General features: G+C 39.5%; 1 protein-coding gene across 1 annotated transcript in view; it reads right to left on the bottom strand.

Annotated features, from left to right (window-relative positions):
• LOC121957629 (retinoic acid receptor beta-like) overlaps positions 1–20,874 on the bottom strand; it is an 80,505-nt gene that overhangs the window by 49,356 nt on the left and 10,275 nt on the right. The window contains exon 2 of the mRNA XM_042506318.1: positions 15,039–15,187. Coding sequence (XP_042362252.1) covers positions 15,039–15,187 — 149 coding nt within the window. The remainder of the gene's footprint in view (positions 1–15,038; positions 15,188–20,874) is intronic.

The raw sequence follows: 20,874 nt of genomic DNA, 5'->3' as shown, positions 1-20,874 counted from the left end.
ATACTGACTTTTCACACATTACTTGGACTGTTTGAGAGGGGACCTTTTCTGCTGGCAGAGCTGGAATCCTGTTTATACATGTTTTTTTTGTAATATATACTGATTTTAGAATCCTATAAAACATGTTTTTGTTTTTTATTATCTTATGAATACATGTAAATTGAGCTTTTTTTAAAAAAAAAAAAAAAATTATTTTAATCCTAGCATTTTTATTTGTCCAGTTACGCAATTTTTACTTTGGCAGAGTTTCAAAAGAAGACCTGCACTTAAACTTAGTACAATATTTTATGCTCCCTAACCCCTCCTGCAGGATGTCAGCCTCGACTTGTTCTCTGCTGTCTGTTTCTACGATGTGAAAAAGTGAGTGCAGGTAGAAAAAAAAAAACACGTTACTGCACAGCTGCACCTTCTGTTAATGAGGACCATCCCATCTCAGGATATTAGGGCCCCTAACGGATCCCAAAATCCAACCAGATGAAAGGCTGAAGAAAGTGTGCATCAGCCATGCAGCCAAATCAGCAGAAAATGTTGACATTGCACATTTCTGCAAACTACAGACACTTTGTATGTCATTATGCAGTGGATACATTGAAACGTTATGTTTCTTAATGTTTAAACAATGCTAGGGTCCAAATGTGGTAAGGTAAAGATCATGCAAATGCTAAAATGCACTCTTGGTAGCACTATCCAAGAGGAAAAAACAGTGACAGCTCGCTAACAAAAACGCCCACGTTTGGAGCTGAAAAGCTGCTGGAAAAACAGTGACAGATCCCTAAAAAACACACACGGTTGGGGCTTTAAAAGCCGCTGGAAACAGCAACAGGTTGCTAAATAACACCTTACACACTGGTATTGCCACTGACGTCTTTGCTTGAAACGTTTTGCACATGACAATAAAGAACTTGAACTTGTTAGTAGCCATATTTTTGAATTTTCAGTAAAGCCAGGCTAGCTGTTTCCCCGTGCTTCTAGTCTTAATGCTAAGCTAGGCTAACCAGGTGCTGAGTCAAGCTTCAAGAGGAAACCAGGAAGGAAACTTTTTGCATTGTACAAATAATTACATATATTATTCTTTGTGATGCTAATACAAGGTATTTACAAAGCTCAAATTGTGTGTAAAAATTTTACTTTTTGTATTTTTGGTTGTGATTTTAACGGAAACAAGTTTTGACTGACAAGGGAGACTTAAATCTAATTTATGCAGCCTTTTCTCATTCTGAAGTCGTCAAATACTGCGGCTTTTGCAGGGCTTTCAACATAAGATCCAAATGCCAAATGCCACCGCTTCTGCATTCTAAGCCATTGGACGACATCAGCTGAGAGCACGGCCGGACAGGACTGTCTGCAGTGTTATTATGTGCTGGCAGATGGCTGGATGGCTGCACGGCACTGCCAAGGCAGCAAGAGGAAGGTTGTCAACTGTTTAAATTAATGTAAAATAAAATAAAAACAAAACAATAAAGACAATAAAAAATAAAGTGGTGCTCCTGTAGGGTGTTTTCAGAATTGTATTTGGGTTTGAAGCAGATGATAATAATAATTATTATTATAACAATGCAATTCCAATTGTGAGTAAAAACAAAATCTTTTGAGTTTTCTCTAACTGTAATAAATAATGCAGTGCTGAAATGTGTCATTCCACATTTCACAACAAGTAAGCAAATGTGTTAAAATAAATGAAAGCTCCACAGGGTACCTTTAATGGCAAATTTAGACAAAACTCCAAAGGAATAAAAGACCATCAATCATGGCTCAGAAAAGTCTTTTAGCAGTGAGTGTTAACTCTCTAGACAAACACTAGAAAGGATTACTTCCTCAAACAGCAGCTCACCCTCAGCAATAGTGTGTGACACACATACTGTTGCTTCACTTCACACGTCCTCAACAACCTGAGCTCTGTCCAAACACAAGCACACTCCAGGAAATACACACAAAAATCCCGTCCCTTCTTTTAACTGGCCATCTACTGATGAGTGAAAAAGACATGAAGTGGTATCAACAGTTGAGCAGCAGATTGCGCTGCAGGGAGAGGAGAGGGATGTCGGGGCATAACAGTCATATCTATTTCCCGTCACACCTCTGCGGCGCTGACCCTCTCTGTTTGATTTTTCTCTCTCTATTAGCGCTCGGGCTTCTTTTATGTTGTACAATGTTGACAAATCACATTATGGAGTGTGTGTTAGCACCGGGGGGAGCTGTATAGATTACGGTGACAGGCAGAACGCAGGCAGAGAAAGGGCCCAGCAGATCCATGTCCTCTTTTCGCGCTCTATCTCTGCAGTAAACTGTCAACTCAACTGGGCTCTTTATCATCACCGTCCTGCAACAGCAGCGGACAGCGGGGAGTAAATAAAAATATGAAAAGCACTTGGGAGGAGGAGGCTTATGAGATCTGAGGAGGGTGCTGCTGGGCCAAGCACTGCTGTGTATGACGGATGTAGTGGGAAATCAACAAGGAAGATAACTAAGACAAACAGCAAACCACCACCAAGAAAATGTAAATGACAACTGAATGTGCATTTAACTATGTATTAAACCTACATATGTACTATTTGTACTATTCATAGACACATAAACTCCTAGCAAATGTATGATCTCAAAATAAGTGTATCCACAGATGCAGAAATATGAATATGCAGTCTTGTTACCAGATTTATAAACTCTTGCATAATGCATAGTTGCACCAAAGAGCTTATATTTTTAGTCACATTTTTGTGTTTGTCTGTTAGTCAGCAGGATATCTCAAAACCAATGTGCAAATTACCTTCTGACAATTCACGCTGAGCACTTCCAAAAAAGAAAACGCATTAACACAACACAATTATTCATTCCATACTCAGCAAAAGAACGAGAAATGTCATTGAAAAACTTTTTTAAGTTTTAAGTTTTTGCAAACACATACCCACCCTGCACCTTGACAATTCAACACCGGAACAGATATCTGTAATTATCTCCAAATCAGGTCCAGACCTGAGCTGTTTTTTCACAGCTCACAGCAGGCATGTGGCCTTCGGTATCACATGTACTGAATTAAAAGTCAGACTTCAAGGGAGACACTACAGGTGAATAAGGTAAAAAATTTAACTAAGTGATATCACCATGAAACTTAGTTGATTACATACACAAAGAAAAATATTTTTTGTATTACAAATTTTCTGAAATGTTTTGTCTGAAACTGTATTTATCACTTCATAAATCAGAGATGACTGTCAGCAGCCATTACAAAAATCAATACTCATCATTTTTAGGAATAAACAGTTATATAAATCAGGCTATAAATGATATATGAAAAAACTCTGCCCTTAAAACCTTCAGAATATAGATAAGAACAAAACAAAAAAACATTTTAACAAAATGTCCCATATGTATTGTAAAATCTCATACATTTTTGAGCAAAAATAACACTACAGGTGGGTGAAGTAAAAACTTTAACGAATAGATATCACCATGAAACTTCCCGAGGTGATTTCTTACATTATGATAATACTTTTTTGTATTTAAACTTTATTTTTAAACATGAAAATGAGGCCATATTCAATTAAATATGTGCTCTTTGAACCGATTTCCAAAACAGAAACGCGAATTAAAATAAACACTTTAATGTGTATTTTGAAAACTTTCTTTTCCACTAGTCTGAAATAATACAATTATGGAGGGCAAAATTGCCTGAAATCTTAAAACTCACCAGGGCATGAAAAAACATTTTTTATGTTATGTCTGTTTCCATCTCTACTACCTTAAATTGGATTAATCTGCCCTAAAAGAAAAGAAAAATGAAAAGAAAAAGCAAATCTCCCCGGCAGACGCACATTTTACTGTGAAAATTCAGCAAAGAGTGGAACAATACAAACATTAGCCAGTTATTATAACTGTGCCTGTAACATGAGTCTGCACACAATTAGACATAAATGGACGTGGACCGAAGCAACTTTTATGTCATAATGCACAACTCCTACAGCGGTGTATGAACCACTCTGCTGTGAGTCATTACATTTAATCAATAGCATGTTGTGCTATATAATAGATCAGTTTTGGGTGTAGTAAATGGCAGCAAATGGCTTTTATCCAAAGCGCTGTAACATTTTCATTTTGTCCATCACACACACACACTCTTACACATATACACTTTTCCTGTCTTTTTTGGGTCAGTTGTGTATATAGAAGAATATACTGTACAGAAAAGGTGGGTTTTGACCTCAAACTGAACTGAAGCAAAATCCATGCACCAATCCCTGTGAATATGGTGTTCTAAATAGTAGATTTAAATGAGAAATTGGAAAAGAGCTAGAACAAATGTGTGCGGGCTGAGCTTTGTCAGCAGGAGATCTAACCGCCATTCACGTCCACAATTCTCAGTTCTGGTACTGATGTGACAAAATCATGCATAAAGGACTGAAGTCACTTCATTCATGCTTCACAATCACTGGATTATATATCAGCTGCTTGGCTACCAGCTGACTCGTAATGCCAAATCATATTCATGCAGATATACAGTAAAGCCATTATAATCTGACACTTCTCACTATTAGCCTTCTCCACTGTGTTTAAGTGGGATTAGTTCTACTGTACAAGAAGAAAGAGCAGAGTCTATTCAACCAAATTCAACTGTATAACCATTTGCTAAAAATGGCCAATTCCTTGATATGTGACTGATGAGTCTTCATGCAGTGGCAGATAATTGTGAAATGTAATTGACTCTTTGCTAAGCCCCGCCCATTTGCAATGGTCTATCAAGCTGTCAGAGTGAGAATGGACCCCACACTGTTACTAACTACACTAAAGGGCTGTACCCGACTCAGGATTATGTCAGTCGAATTGCATTTGGCAGTTCAATATGAATATTGGACGATTTGTTTTGTTTTCTATATGAGGTTTTTAAGTCTGAACAGGCTCTGCGGGACAGTCAGTGTGAAAGCAGCATTCACATCAAATAGTAAACAAGCTAACAGCTAACAACGGATTGCAAATGAACAACATTTTTTTGCCAACACTAGATATCAAATAAAAGCCAGAGATTGCAGTGTATTAACTTGCTGTGAGCTGTAAATTCACTTGATGATTGATGATTCAAGTCTCTGACTTTCAAGGGGCAGGCCTAATTACTTCCTAAACGTAATCTTAATATGTTTGGAATAAAGCTGCTGAATGGTTTCAGTGCCAAGACTAAACTTCAGCTCTGACTGATGATTTTTCCCCTGCAGCAGTTTGTCACTTGGGCAGTGGATAATTGATTTGTCAGTCCATTCACAGCTGATCAGATCCTACGGACGGGTAAGAGAGCAGTTTGTACGTGAATATAAACTTTTAGACCTAGCAAACTGAATAGTTAAGTTTCACTTTCAGTGCACCCGATGTTCTGCTGCGTCGTCACTGCCCTAAGTGTGCAATGAATAACCGAGTTACATACACTCCAAAAGCACTCCTAACAACCAGTCCAGCTGCAAACATTTATTTGTGGCGGCATCCTGTCACAAATAAATGAATGTGTGTTATTGCTATTGCTGGATGTTAATGTTTTTTTTTCTTTTCCATTTAAGACATGTTATGTCATGTACACATAAATACTCCAGTCTGCATACAGTAACATCTGATTTAAAGCAACAGTGGAAGCTCACATTCTACAATATGTACATTAGTTTCTTTGTTGAAGGTACATTCTTTTTGTACATTATTTATGTATGTCGGGGTCCTGGTGTTTGATAAGCATTTCCTGAGAACAATGAAAATTCAGTAAAAGAATATTTGATTTGTTAAGAAATCAGATTTGTAGGTGAAAGTGGTGAGTTTATTCATCCATTCCATCCCTGCCTGTGGGCTTGAGGTGGAATAACAGGGAGCAGAGAGGGCTGCGAGTTCAGATAGAGGAGTGTTTCTTTTTACAATGTGAGCGTTCTGAATTGTGTTTTATTCAAAGAGGTTATGGTCTCCCGCTTGTCAAACCAGTTCCATCAAACTAATCCTGCTGTGTCAAGGCCTCAGGACCCAACAAGTAAAAGAGAGGGGGGAGGAGTGTTCACGGTTCAAAGTTTTGTCCTCATCCCTAAAGGCCTGTCAGCGCTGACGACACGGGTGCAGATTCAAGCCGTCTTTCTTTCTGGTCATTTCAAGGCTTATGCAAAATAATGTTAAGATGTCATTTTCTAAAGTGTTCTGCATACTGGCTGCAAAACTTTACCTCTGCTGTTGCTGTTACTAGTCAAACAGATAGTTCTGGTTTTATTTGTCCACGTTTTAAGATGTCTCTGAGATATCTGTCTCCACCTTAATATAATGCGGGTGAATGTAAGATTCCTTGTAAGGCTCAGAGCATAAAAACATTACATCTAAAGTCAAAATCCACCAATCTGTTAAACTAATGATTTTTTTTGTCATGCAGAAATACTCTATATGTCCATTTTCTTCAGTTCTGGGAACCTAATTCTACACAGGGTGGCAACTGATGACAATTTTAATTGTCGATTCATCTGTAGATTAATGTCTCGATTAATAGACTGATCGTTTGGTCAATGAATTGTGAAAAGCAGTGTTTTTCAAAGCCTAAGATGACGTCCTCAATTGTCTTTTTTCTCCAAAACCCAAAGATATAAAGTCTACCGTCATAGAGTAAATAATCAGAGAATTTTGACTTTTTTCCTTTAGTGATTAGTGATTAATTTAAGTGGCAAAAGTGTGATTAGTCCAGACATAAGTGCACATTGTTTGGTTGAACAAAGCCATTGCAGCAGTGGGAAGTGCCATTTTAAAACTCTGTGTAAACAACAGACAACACAAAACAGCTTGTAACAAAAAAAAATTAAAAAAGGAAAAAAACACGAACTATTGGACCGACATTGAAGTCCAGGCTATGCTGAGCATATATGTGGAAACACATGATTTTGACTCATCAAAGTTAAAGTGATGCTGCCAGTCAGCTTACAGTACCTCACTTTTGGCGTTTCGATTGGCAGTATGAACGCAAACTGTAAAAAAAAAACCTTGAAAAAACAAACCTTGAAGGAATGTAGTTGCTGGAGGAGCTCCCCAGTGAGCATTTCTCTCACAGAGTCCCCAGAACTTTTTGGTCCCAAAAAATGATCAGATAATGTGGCACTGCTGGAAAACAGCACTGGATTTAAAAGTATATTGATATACTTTAAGTATAACTGACCATCCTGAGTCTCATCTTCTCTCACCAGTAAATCTCCTGACAATTTATAACATCCAGCAGTGGACAAGCTGGAAATTAACAAATGTTAATAGTGGGGCTAATTTCCACTTGCACACATGCTGTGTGTGAAGTGTTTTTCTGGATTCATATTTTCATCTAGTTAGCATGAATGGAAATATAGGCTGCTGTAGGGGGAGAATGCTGCTTTCATTATTTTGGTTGTGCAATTTTTTCTTGTCTTCTGACATAAGAATAATGTCCTCTGCTACTTCAAATTTGCCCATTCAAAGTGCTTTGCAGTTCATTAAACTGATTATAATTAGGTGATCAATTTTGACAGTGCTCTTAGGAAGTTGAACAAGACGTGTTTAAACACCCAGTGCTTTTTTTTCCACTCTTAATCCTGTGTGCCTGTGTTAAGTTGTCTATTTATCTCTTACTATATGCCAAATATATGTTTTAAAAAATCACTTGTATTTTACATCGAAATTGCTGTCTTTTCTCCTCCTGAATCACAATTTTGAAAATTTGGTGACTTATCGTGCACTCAGAGGCCTTCAACAATAGAGAATTTGGTCGACTAGCTAGCCACACCGGTCCTATAAAACTGCACTTGACTGTTTGTGGGTCGTAGCAGCTAACTGAGCAGTGAGACAGATAAAAAGAGTTGTTTGTTCTGATATCAGCCAGCAAAACCTTTGTTTTCATTTCCAAAGCAATGTGGCTGAGGTCCAATCCATTCTTCTTTCCCTCATGCTCCTCCTAATCTAACAACGGGGGATGTTCCGCCTCGACAAGACGAAGCAAAATGATTATTTACATAGAAACAGTTGTGTGTTAAACATCCTGTTTTGTCATGCAAGTGCATTGCCTTTCAATACAGCAGGTATACACGTCGTTACTGATATGGTAACATCTCTGACATACACACCATCTGGGACAAAACGTACTTCAAAGCCTGTTAACACACCATTTCGAGGAAACGTGGCTTCGTATGGTGCTCAACTCTAAGTCCATCCCTGTTTTACCAGTCCAATCAAACGCCAAGGATCTGATTTAAATCTCCCCTTTTTTCAAATATTCAATGTGAAAAGTACAGAGGCTAAAAACACTTCGGCATGTAGCCGCAGGAAGTAACTTGGAATACAGTACAATACAATACATCCTTAGATACAACAAATGCTTTGCCGATACTGACACGTATTTTATCTAATTTAGTGTCAGACTCTCTTTAAGCCTTTCTTCCTGATAAGTCTGTCTTCCTTATTTTTGGGTTGCTTTGGAGTGTAGACAGTTGTTGCCACTGCTAAAATAGTTATTTTATCTGCAGGATTCTCTGCCATAAAATCTGGCTTTGACTGAAGGGACATGCACACACATCTCTATTTGTAGAACAGCCAATAGGACCGCCCTGTCTTTGATATGACCTGCGATCAGTCAAAGTCTCCAGTCACCGGCCAGATTCTATAAAGCCAGAAAACAGAGCCAAAGGGCAAAATTCAAATTTTTTCTCAGTCCACTTGAATTACAATATGCTTAGATTATTATAGGATTTTTGCCAAATTTTGCCAGACTAAAACTGCCTACTGTATCTTTATCAGTGTGTTCATGGGACAGGGATATTGTTTCTGGAGAAATGTTGCTGCTGAATCAGATGGTATTTCTTAAGTTGTCTGCAATAATTTCCTCTTCCGTGAGAAAGTCTGATGCACTTGATCAGGTCTGAAACATCAGCTGCAGGAAATGATGCTAAAATACAAAGGTTCACAGATAGGCAGATATTTGATCGTCAGCAGTTTTTCATGCTTGGGAAGCTGAATACTACTTCTATATATTCAGCATTTACTTTATACGTCCATCACTGTAATGAACAGCAGAGAGAGGACAGAAATTATGCTCCTATAAAGTTACAGGAACTTTAATCAGATTCATTCTGGTGTCTTTAAAACAGTCCCACGGTACCTGGGACGTTTTGTGTTTTCATCTGGAGTTTCAGAAGGCAATGTTAAAGATGTCAGGAAGTGTAGGGGTGACTGAATGTGAAGGCTGCCTTGACTTTGGAGGATTTCTTGACTTTGGGTCAACACAGATGAAACTGTCATCTGTTGCATATGCATGTGCTTCTGGAGGCCCATATGCCTGCACCCTGTTTTAACAATTCAAATCAGCTCTGTCCATACAGCAAATCTGCCGAGGCTGGCCGACACACTTACTTAACACTGCTAAAAATGCCACTACTACCTGCTGTATTAATGTTATTCTCGCTCTTTGCGCATCTGCTCTCCCGCTAGAATGATAAGTGGATTGACAGAAAATGGAAAAAAAGCCCTTAACGATCTTTAAAAAATGCCAAACATTCTCTGATTTCAGCTTCTCAGATGTGAAATTTTACTGCTTTTCTCTGTTTTATAATATTGCAAATTGCCAATATTTTACATTTACATTTTACAGATAATTTTACTGAAACAATAATTTGATCTACAAAATATAATAAATAACATATAATAAAAATATAATAACATTAACTGGCTGTCAGCTGAGCAAAAAACACTAATGGAATGCAAACAAATATAAACTGAATTGTTTTCACATTCATTACTAGTTAAAGAATTTGATTTTTTTTTTTCCTGTCTTGTTTAACCATAAAATAAAAACAACTCAAAGAATGAATGAATAAAATAATGCGCATTACAATTTTCCCACAGTGCCTGCTGACACCTTCTAAGGTCTGGTTTAGTTTGGCAAAGAGTCCAAAACCTCGAGACATTCAGAAAATAAAGTAAAGCAGTGGATATTAGAAAGTGCTCTTATCCCAGGTCATCAGATAATTTTCTCATACCTTTTATACTTATGCCGATGTAGCGCTGTAGTCAACAACAAAAAAAGACTGAAATTCTACCTACATAAACCAATGGAGTGATTGATGAGGAAAAAAATCTACCTCTTCTAGACTAACTTAATTGCCACAGTGCAGTGAGTGCACTCTACTTGTAGAATACTAGCGTTGTTGGCTTTCTAGCACAAATATTCGATGATTCATTTTGTTTTCCATACAAAGTTTTAACAGGCTCAGCAGGACACTCAATGTGACAGCAGCATTCATGTAATTTAGTAAACAAGCTGGATTGCAAATGCGCAACAACATTTTTTGCCGACACTAGATATCCACAAAAGCTAGAGACAGCAGCACATTAACTATATGTGCGCTGTAAATTCACCACCTTTTCACCCTATGGTGTGGTGTCTCTCTCCCTCTGTGCCGCTGCAGCATGTCCACAGCTGCAAAGAGCATCGGAAAAGTCGAGAGCACTTACTCTGCAGCAAAATCTGGGGACCAAAATGTCCCCAAAAGTATACTGCACAGAAAAAATGACTGCTTTAATTAAAGCAACGTCAGTCAACTGAGGGTCTCAATGATTCAAGCCTCTGACTTTCAACAGTCAGCTCTGGTGTCCACCAAAGACTTTTTTCTTCTGTAACAGAACTCAACATATTGCTTGCCCTGAGCAAGTTAACTCTATATTCAGGCAAGTGGAATGCCTCGAGTGAAAAATAAATCTGTTCTCCAGTGTAACATTATCTGAAAATAAATCGTGCACTATAACGGTTTAAAGTATTCCACCTGCACACAAGTCTCACCACCAAGCCTTCAAAAGGACTAAAGACAACAATCTGACATACTAGACCTTATTCAAGGGTCTGTACTGTTAAAGTTGAAAAATGGTTGTAGTAAGGTTTAGGTGATGAGATTAATTTGTTTGTTTTAAAAAAAGAAACAACAGGGCGCCTGGTGGCTCAGTAGATAAAGCGGTGCCCTGTATACAGAGGTTGTGTTCTCGCGCCGGCGGCCGCGGGCGCGCTTCCGCTGCCTGTTCCGCTCTCTGTGTGTCGCGCTCTCTCTCTCTCTCTCTCTCTCTCTCTCTCCCCCGCATCACACTCAAACTGTCCTGTCTATTAAAGGCAATAAAAGTCCAAAAATAATCTAAAAAGAAACATAAAGTTTTGGGTTAAAATAAGTATGTAAGGTGATGTAAATATGTCACATGAATGACGGGCAGACATAAGTTTTTGTAACGTTATGTCAATATTTGTGCCTGGGAAGGGGATAAATATTATAATGTGAGAAGCTAGGACCAGGATTATTTTGTGTATTGTCCATATTTTTTTGCCTTAAAAATGATTCTAATGATTAATCTATTACTAAAAATGTTACTGGTTAGGTTTATGTCGACTGATAATTTAAGCTCCAAAATAACCGTTGGTTGCTGATAGTCCTAGTTCAGTCACTCCAAAAATCAATGAGAATTGCCACTAAACAAAAGAAAATCTATATTGGGGCGCCCGATAGTTCAGATAGTAGAGTGGGCGCCCCATGTACAGAGGATGTGTCCTTGCTAAAGCAGGTTAGATTCCAACCTTGGCCCTTTGCTGCATGTCATTCCCTTTTCCTCCCCCTTTCATGCTTAAGCTGTCCTATCAAACAGACGCAAAAAGCCCCAAAACATCTTTTAAAAAAAAAGGAAAAGGAAAACTATATTGAACACAACAGCAAATATTTTTAAGAAAAAATAGTTTCCAACAAAGAATGTCCTCAGTGAAAAAGGCCTGGACCGTGCCATTCTGCTAATCTAAAAAGTAAATGAATTATGAAAACATTCTTTGCAACATTATAATTTTTTCCTCCTTTCTTATGTTTTGTGCAGATGCATCTGCAGAATTGCAGGTCTGTACAGCTGCACAGTCAAGCTTATTATTACAGTACAGTCCTATTGAGACAGAGAACATTTAAGTCCCGCGCCCTCTGTGGGGGTGGACGATGATGACAATTCAATGCTCTGTATTGACTTTGTATCGTGTGAAGGTGCCTACTTTTTGTCTGCGAGCAAACAAAAAAAATATCTAAAAGCTTCTGGGGGATAGAGTGCATTTACCAAAAGTTTCCAAAACTAGGTTTTTATAAGCTGCCAAACTGAAAAACTAAGTTTTTAAGAGAACAAAACTGGATACAGAAGTATTCAGTGCACCTTAGCAGCAAGTATTTTGCTGCCTCTATAATATCTGGCTGAACCTCAAAAAGGAAATAAGCTTTACTGTACCTGTGGTCTATCACAGACTAATTAGTCTAGGGGTTTTATTCAGAACATTGATAGCTTTTTTATTGCTTATACTTTTCTCCACACATTTGACAGCTAGATAGATTGATAAATACTTTATTAATCCCAACAGGGAAATTACTGTATCCAGCAGCTCATAGACATAAAAACATAGTCACATAAAAAAAAAAAAAACACGAGCAACTGCATTGAAGGTCAATACATAAATAAATGAATAGCTGTGTGTCATTTGTTATTGTCCTAAAATTAAGCTGGAAGAAACCTAGAAGGAGGCCAGGAGAGACACAAGTGAGGGAGGCGAGGAGCCACAATAGCTAAATGGAAAGCAATCTTTTCTTATGTAACAACTGTGTTAAACAGGCATATCATATTGTCTCATATCGACTGCAGTTCCCTAAATCTAATCTGCAAAAGTGGCAAAAATAGTATCAATATCCAGTGAATCAATACAAATTTGTATCGTGATAAAACTGAAAATGTTACAGCGGCTACTAGGGGTGTAAATCACTACACCCCTAGTAGCCGCTGTAACATTTTCACTGGCTTTAATGTTTTTTCTCCTGTTTATTAACCTCGTTTGTCAGTGTGTCCATGATGTCACCAGAAGACAAAAAAAAAAAAAAAAAAAAAATAGGAAAGCAGATTGTCACCTATTTCTTTTGACACTAAATAAAAAAAAGGGCTTCAATTTTGGTGAAAAAGGGATATATGGTAAAAAAAAAAAAAAAACCCTAGACTTCTACCATTTCTAGGAAAACCTCCAAACTCTGCACTACTCTCACTAAATAGTTATCTCCAGGGATGCGACTGGCCTTCTGTGCAGTGTGAAAATATTATATTGCTGCATATGTACATGTGAATGTGCATGAGAGTTTTTTAGACAAGTGCTTCACAAGCACATCCTCATAGCCTACAAAGCACATACACTCTGTCCGTCTTTGAGTCTATTTGTAGCTCTAATTGGCACATTCACTGGGCAGTAAAAGGCTCTTCTTGCTGGCTAAAAGCCTACAGCTGTACGCCATGCTTGGATGCATCCATCCAATAGAAGGGGCTTGCCCCTCGCACCACAGACAACAATGCCTTCACCATGGAGACAGAAATACAACACACACACACAAAAAAGGAAACTTTAATCCGCTGCTTAATCCTCCTGAGTCAGGATGTCACAAAAATCAAGGCCATTTCTGACATGAATTGAACTGTTTTTACATGAGCACTCCGTGGAGTGAGCGTCATATTGTGTGTGCGACAATGATATCTCTGAATTCGCTGCCTGTATTTGTCATTAGGGAGGGACAATCTGCACTCAGGGTGCTCAGGCCCTTAACCATGTGATCCAGTGATGTGATGACTCTTCACTTAGGCAACTACATGAACATGAACAGTGCAAATAAATTCCATCCTTTTTTTCCAGTGGGTTTCCCTTAAACTAAGGCCAGAGCAGCGAGGTCAGAGGTCGCAACAGGCCTTTACGATGAGGCTTATATTGGCACATAACTGCATGGGAGCCTGCGGAGAACTTAGTTTGACCCAAAGCCTAGTGAGTGAGCTGATCACCACCTCCCTCTGGGCCAAAAACTCCAAAGGATTCCTAGCATACCAGCGCTTCAATTACAGCGGCTGGGAGGAGAGAGGACATCACAGTGCAATCTGGCTGCATGGGAGAAAACGGCATCGCCTGGGAAGGAATCGTACAGGCTGACTGCAAGGAATACATGTGCAGTTCTCCACAGGGTTTCACTGTAATCCATTTCGGTTCCCACAAAGTAATATAAAGCTTTACTTTTTCATTTTCAGCCAAAAACGTTACAGGATTATTTAATTATGCTTTTAAAGGCACAGCAGACTATTTTCTGACTCGCCTGCTGAATATTGTTTATATATGTGTCTACGTGCATGCGGGCGTGAGCGGTTGCCTAGCAACAGCTGCTGTAAGTGGGAGAAGACAGACAAGTGCTGGCAGAGCAGATGTTGGAAGGAATTTCTAAAAGTAGAATGTTTGAGAATAGCAGACTGAGTGGAGGTTCTGTCCTGTCTTAAAGAAACAATTCACCCATATTAAAAAAGTAAATAAATAAATATTTTCTTTCAGTTTTGGTTTTACTTAATTTGTAAGGGTAGGCATTCAAAAGCCAGCACAAATGAGATTTTAAGATGGTTTTTTTTTCTCGGCCGGTGGGCAGTGCTTGCTTTTGGGTCCACTGTTTCCACATGGCGGCCAGCTCATAAACTGTCTAATTTTACAGCTAAACAGTTCGCAGGCTGCTCTCTCTGAATTGACAAGTGATTGGCCAAAGGTAGAACATGCAAACTCCACAAAGAAAGGCCCTTAAAATCCTTCTTGCTGCAAGACAATGGTGCGAAGTAGTACTGAGGCTCCATGCCACACAAAATGTCAAAAGAAAAAGGACACAAAAGGCCGAAAAGAGTGCAAACCTGTAAATGCAACTCCTAGTCTGAACCTTGGAGAAAGCTTGTTATTATACATATCAAATAAAACTAAAATGTATTAATAAAAATAAAAAAAGCGGTCATTTTCTTAAGTGGTCAGAAATTTACTTCAGGAAAGGCCTCGAAGGAAAAACGTGTTTAATCTTAATGATTAGATCAGCTTTAGATCAGGAGTTCAAAAACAAAGCTCTTTATCTTAGTCAGCCACAACACTTTCACTTCAGTGTTTAATAATAACTACTCTGAGTGAGAATGCCCTCTGTGTCGGCGTCACAGAGAGAAAACACAGCATGCCACAGTCTGAGGAGGTACCGGAGTCCTACCTTGCAGCCCTCACAAGCACTGACACCATAGTGGTATCCTGAGGACTTATCCTGGCAGACGAAGCAGGGCTTGTAGACTCTAGGAGGGGCCGGCGGGGACGGCGGGCTGGGGACGAGCTCCTCAGAACTGGTGCTCTGCGTTTCAATGGCTGCGGGGAATGCAAACAAGAGAAGAAAGGAGATGAGGAGGCTTGGTTTCAAATGACTGAATGATTCATTAAGACATCTGGAACTCGAAAAGAAAATTTACATTTAAAAAAAAAAGTTTTCTCAAAATTTTAAAGGCCCAGACATCATTGTACACAAGTTTCTCAATAGTATTAAATATCTTACTCTCAGGTGAGAAAAATTTGGTCTTTGGTCTTTGGTTAAGTCCATCTAAGACTACTTGCCATGCTAGCAGTTTTAGAGATCATAACAGTCAATTGGTTGCTCAACTATTCAGTTAGCAGGTCCACTGCTCTGGTTCAGGGCAACAAGATCTCATCCCTTCTCATCATATTCTGATGCTTGGTCGACTGACATGAGGTGAGTCGTCATCCACTGGTGACTCATTTACAAAAAAACTTAAAATTGACTTTTAGATTCATACAGCACACAAACTGGCCTGTCCAGGGTGTACCCCGCCTTCCGCCCAATGACAGCTGGGATTGGCTCCAGCCCCCCCGCGACCCTTATGAGGACAAGCGGTTACAGAAAATGACTGACGGCACACAAACTCTCCTGGGTCAAAGTCCAGTGCTTGTTGGATCCATCTATCTCCATTTCCATCCACACTAAGTGGACTGTTGCACTTTAACCTATGTCTGTAGTTTTAAAAGCCTAATAATGATGCCAATGAGTTTTAACTTTACTTAACTGAAACCCTGGTACATCTCATACAGATGCTGGAGGGTGCCCTGACTGTTATTATAGTGATGCTGGGGACGGCGAGCAAGCAGCTTATTTTGATGCCCTGGGAGTGAGACCAGACTGTCCAGGGAAAAACTGAGCAAAGACCGGATGGATTGCCCTTGGTAATTCATGTTTCCCTCTAAATAAGTGGTAACATGTCTGTTATCCACCCTGAACCGTTGCTGGTTAAAGTTTTACCTGAATTTAATTATTTAATTATTTTTTATTTTCTATTTTTTACGGATCTAACTGTTAATCCAAACAGTGTTAGATTATTTAGCCACAGGTAAAAATGTTCTGAGCCTGTAATGACCTTTAGTTTGTAAGGTTGCAAATCCCTACATGATAATGTTAACGTACAAGATCAAAACATAGGCTAATGGCATTAAGTAACATTAGCACTGCTTTACTGTCTCTCTTATGTGAGTGTAAAACTCATATTCCCCAGCATTCACAGGCTGGGGGACAACTACATAAGTAGTGTATTGAAGTAGTAGGCTGCTGGGGGAAAAAACACTCCAATATTTTCACATTTTCACCTGAAAGCAGGTAGAGGACATTAAACAGTTGTTTTTATGGGTGATGTGCTCATAATTTGCAAATACAAAAGCACTAATAGGACCCTACTTCAAGTTACAGCAATCATAACACATTTAGCATCTTGAAGTGAAAATGTACCAAACCAAAAAAATAGTAGACCAAAATATTTGCAAAGTCCAAACCTCAGCCCACGTGCGCACACAGCCTGCATAGAAAATGGAGAACAGTCTCTCCAGCATCTCTACTGATTAGATTACTTTCTTCCGTACTTCATCAGAGTAAACTCAATTACTGATGGTAAAGGACAAGCTCTTATAATTACTGGACCCTCGTCCTTGCATGGAATTCCCTGGCGGTTTAATCTAATCTTCCGCTACATTCACCCTGTGTGACTTTTTGCGCGTGTCGAATTTGCAGCTTTGTGTTCGGCAACTTCAGTGGCTCCAGGGAAGACTTAACAAGTCTACAGCACATACAGTACCGTACGTGAGGATGGATGTTACCTCTGCAAGAAGGGATGAGAAAGTAAGATGACCACCAAGGTTAATTAGAATGAGATGATTTATAAATCTATCGATTCCCACTCTTATCTGAGGAGCAGTTTGGCCAGCAAGGAGCAGTCTCTGCGACTTGTTATGAAACAGTGACAGCATCAACTGCTTAAAAAGTTCTGCAGAATCTTTAAGTAGACTTGCATAAAGCTGACATAATGGTGCTGCGTTAGGATTTAGGAAAGTTTGCTGGTTTGAATTTCAAGTGGTATTCATCTGAGAGTAAACAACTTCTGTAGGGAAAGTCAGCCATGTTATTTCTCCGGTCTTTAAACAGCTCCGGCGCGACCTGGTTTCATTGATGAGGACAGACAGACAGACAGACAGACATTTGTTTCCATTGAAGTCAGGTCATCTCATTGCTCCAAATGGCCTCCCTCTGCTGCTGGCACAGAGCAGTCAGAGGCAGCTTGCACATAAAGCAGATGTATGGTGAGACACCATACTGGAGGCGAGCCAGTGGTCCGACACACAAAGCCATCTGATAGGGGAGAGAGGGGGGAATAGATGCTATAGCATTTGTGTCTATGCAAATGTATAATTAACAGTGTTGGGGAGCAAAAATTATATGTTACATAATTAAATGTTATCTGCATATTTTCACAGTGCAGGAATTCCTTCTTTTGGCATATTTCAGGATAATGTGGTTCAGCAAAGCGAGTGTAACACCATCAAGGGTAGTTTGGCTCACAGGGAACTGTCTATGTCCAGACAGACTTCATTCATTTGGCAGTATGTCTTCAAATATTGAGCATTGTTTTTGATTCGTTCTCTTGTTTGAATTTGCTCTGCCCCTCTTGTCTGCCAATCAAATCAATGCACATTGTTGAAAGCAACACCAGTTTGCCGTGCCTGCAACCAGCCGACCACGCCAAGACGGGTGGGCATGATGTGAGAAAAGAGAGCCTTTCAGTACTGTGGATTTAACAATATTTTCCTTCTGAAATCAGAAAGGACCCTAACATTACTGCACAGTATAAAGCTTGTTTAAAAGCAGTGAAAATGTCGACACTGACATACTCAATGTCAAACTGCAGCTTTATTGCCCTGTTTAAAGGTCCAATTTGTAGGATTAAGGGGGATACATTGGCAGGGACAGAATATGATATTCATGACTATGTGTTCATTAGTGTATAATGTCCTAATGTTTATATCTACACACAGAGCAGGTCCTGAGTCTGCTATGTTGTTTCTACAATCGCCCAAAAAGGTCTAACCAAACACATGCTCCTGGCACACAGGAGAAGGTTTAGTTGCTTTCCATCTGCAACTTCACAACTAGATAGCACTAAATAAAACATTTGTTGGAAAAGTAATCAAAATGTAATCATATGTGATAAATAGGGATGGGGACTGAGACCCGGTTCCAGTTGAAAACCAATTTTGAATTGTCTGAGCCATAGGAATCATATGCCCCCAGGCTTATCAATTCCTTTTATCGATGCCAGCACGTTTTTCTGACAGTTGTGCATTGCAAAACAATGACATTAAATTTGTATGTCCGAGCTGCAGCAAACTTGCAACAAGGAGGAGTCATGGCAGAGAGGAAAAAATGGCCCCAAGCAAAGCCTCATTTTACGAGGTAAGATTACAGCAGAGTGAGGCTTGATAGACTCAAAGATAATAAAACTGTTGTGTTGATGCAGAAAACCTGTGTTGGCACCCTTTTTTTCCCCAACACAGGATATTAATCAGGAATCATTGACGAAATCATGGATAATGGCATTGGCATAAAATCTTTTCAATTTCCATCATTAGTAGTAAGTAACAATACTTTGTCTAGTGTGACATTTTTGTGGCTCTGTGAATGCAGTGCAGGTGGAACGCTTCATGAGCTCCTTTTTCCTCTGCAGCAGTTTGTGCAGTTTGAGTCATGGGGTGGATAATTGATTTGTCGATCAGGTCAGAGCTGACCAGATCGATGGGAGACAGGAGTAGTTGTTGAGAAGATGAGCAATAGCAAACTGTTAGATCCAGCACTATGAACAGTTAAGTTTCACTGTTAATACGTCTGCCATTCTGCTGCTCCCTCTGTGTCCAGAGTACGATCTGTGATCCTGAATGGTGAGGCTCTAAAATTATAAGATCAATATGTGGCTGTAGATGTTTTAATCTCGATAGCAGGCACAAATAAATGTATGTGTGGGACACCCTGGTTTCAGTACTGATACCAAAACACTATTTTTTTAAAAACCTCACTTTGAAAAGCATGTTTCTTAATCACTTGTGTTCATATTACCAAAGGCCCAAATTTGCACATCATTTCATGTGTCTCATATTAAATACTCATTGAAATCACATGCAGCAGTTTCATAGCCTTTCTTTGCACTTCGCCACATATACTGTATATGTCTCTGACGGTTGGATCACAAATCTGATTATGTCTTGGTTTTCCAAAGTAAGTGTACCACAGGGTTCATCAAAACAATTTGTGTGCTCTCCTCCATCACTGTGTTAGGATAATCCCTAATTCTAAAATCTTTGATCTCCTAATTCAGTGATCGTGTTTTGCTTGGATTTAAGAAGGGGTTCATTTTATCCACAAGCTCAGTCCCCCTCCCCGCCAGGAGGCACACCGCAATATCCCCGTCCTGTATCAAAAATGTAATAAGTGAAACTAGGTATTCACCTGAGATGATGATGAGGATGCACGACTACTGGAGCACAAAAACAATGTATATTAGTCTTCCCCAGGAGGTGCGGCACACTTTAACATACATTGAGAGGAAAAATACTTTTGTTACTGATATGCCTTTTGAGCATTTGTGATGGCTGGGTAGTCCCACACTGAGGAGAAGCAGCGCCAACAATTCAGCCCTGCTGCCTATTTGAAACCCATGGCTGCGTCTGGGAGGCAGTGTGACCACCTGCAGACAGATGGGACGCATAAACGTAGATTCATTACGCCCCTCTGTGTGTGTGTGTGTGTGTGTGTGTGTGTGGGAGGAGGAGGCGGGAGAAGGGGGGTGGTCAATGGGTACCTGTATGGTGGTGTATAGGCCCTATCAGGTGCAGGGGAGCCTTTTTCCATTTTCTGCGTGATTAAACTTTGAGTCGACTTCCCCGCATGTTAACATACACAGAAAGCTCCATTAGAGGAATAAAGGCTGGTGACAGACAAGCGCGCACGGCGAGTCTGGCTTCAGAGCAGGCAGAGAAAAATCTGTGGCTGCTGAACCCTTAGCCTCTGGCTGAACCTGCCGCCAGGGTCAAACAGGAAAGCACACACTCCCTGCTGGAGACTGCAGGCAGAATGGGGGGAAAGACTAGAGAAAACAGCTCCTGTGATTGGCCTGTCCGCTGGGACCGAGCCTGCTGACACCAGGAGCGCACCGATATACAGAGCAGATACTGGTTTTTATATCAGCCAGTCATTTTTAGTGATGGATTGAAAAAACACACAGCTGATGGAAGTATATGTGGATTTGTTCTCAAATTAGTTTTGACTAATAAAACTGATATAATCTGATGATTTTCTTGCCTTGCCTTTCTTTTCTTGTCTTGATCTGATAAGGTCACTGGTGTGACTCATTAAATCCTGTCAATCATGTGCCATTACTACTGATATTCACCACAGTTTCAAAACCAAAGTGATGCAATTTGCTTTTAAATGGAGAAATAAAACAATATTATCTCTTACAAATCAAAACTTTGACTGCAATAAAATGTCCTTTGTCTTTTGTATACAGCAGTATTTATAACCAGCAGCTAATTGTGGCTAATGTGAGCTAACTTTGTCAAAGTTTAGCTAAATGGCTGTTTAACTGACATGACATCCTTTATTCAGTTCAAAGATGTGATTTCTCTTCTCTGCTTTGTAAAAGCATTTTTACATTTAGTCCTAAATCCCA

Source organism: Plectropomus leopardus, chromosome 18 (assembly GCF_008729295.1).
Source record: "Plectropomus leopardus isolate mb chromosome 18, YSFRI_Pleo_2.0, whole genome shotgun sequence".
Lineage (NCBI taxonomy): Eukaryota > Metazoa > Chordata > Actinopteri > Perciformes > Serranidae > Plectropomus > Plectropomus leopardus.
This window is presented reverse-complemented; position numbering and strand designations above follow the sequence as displayed.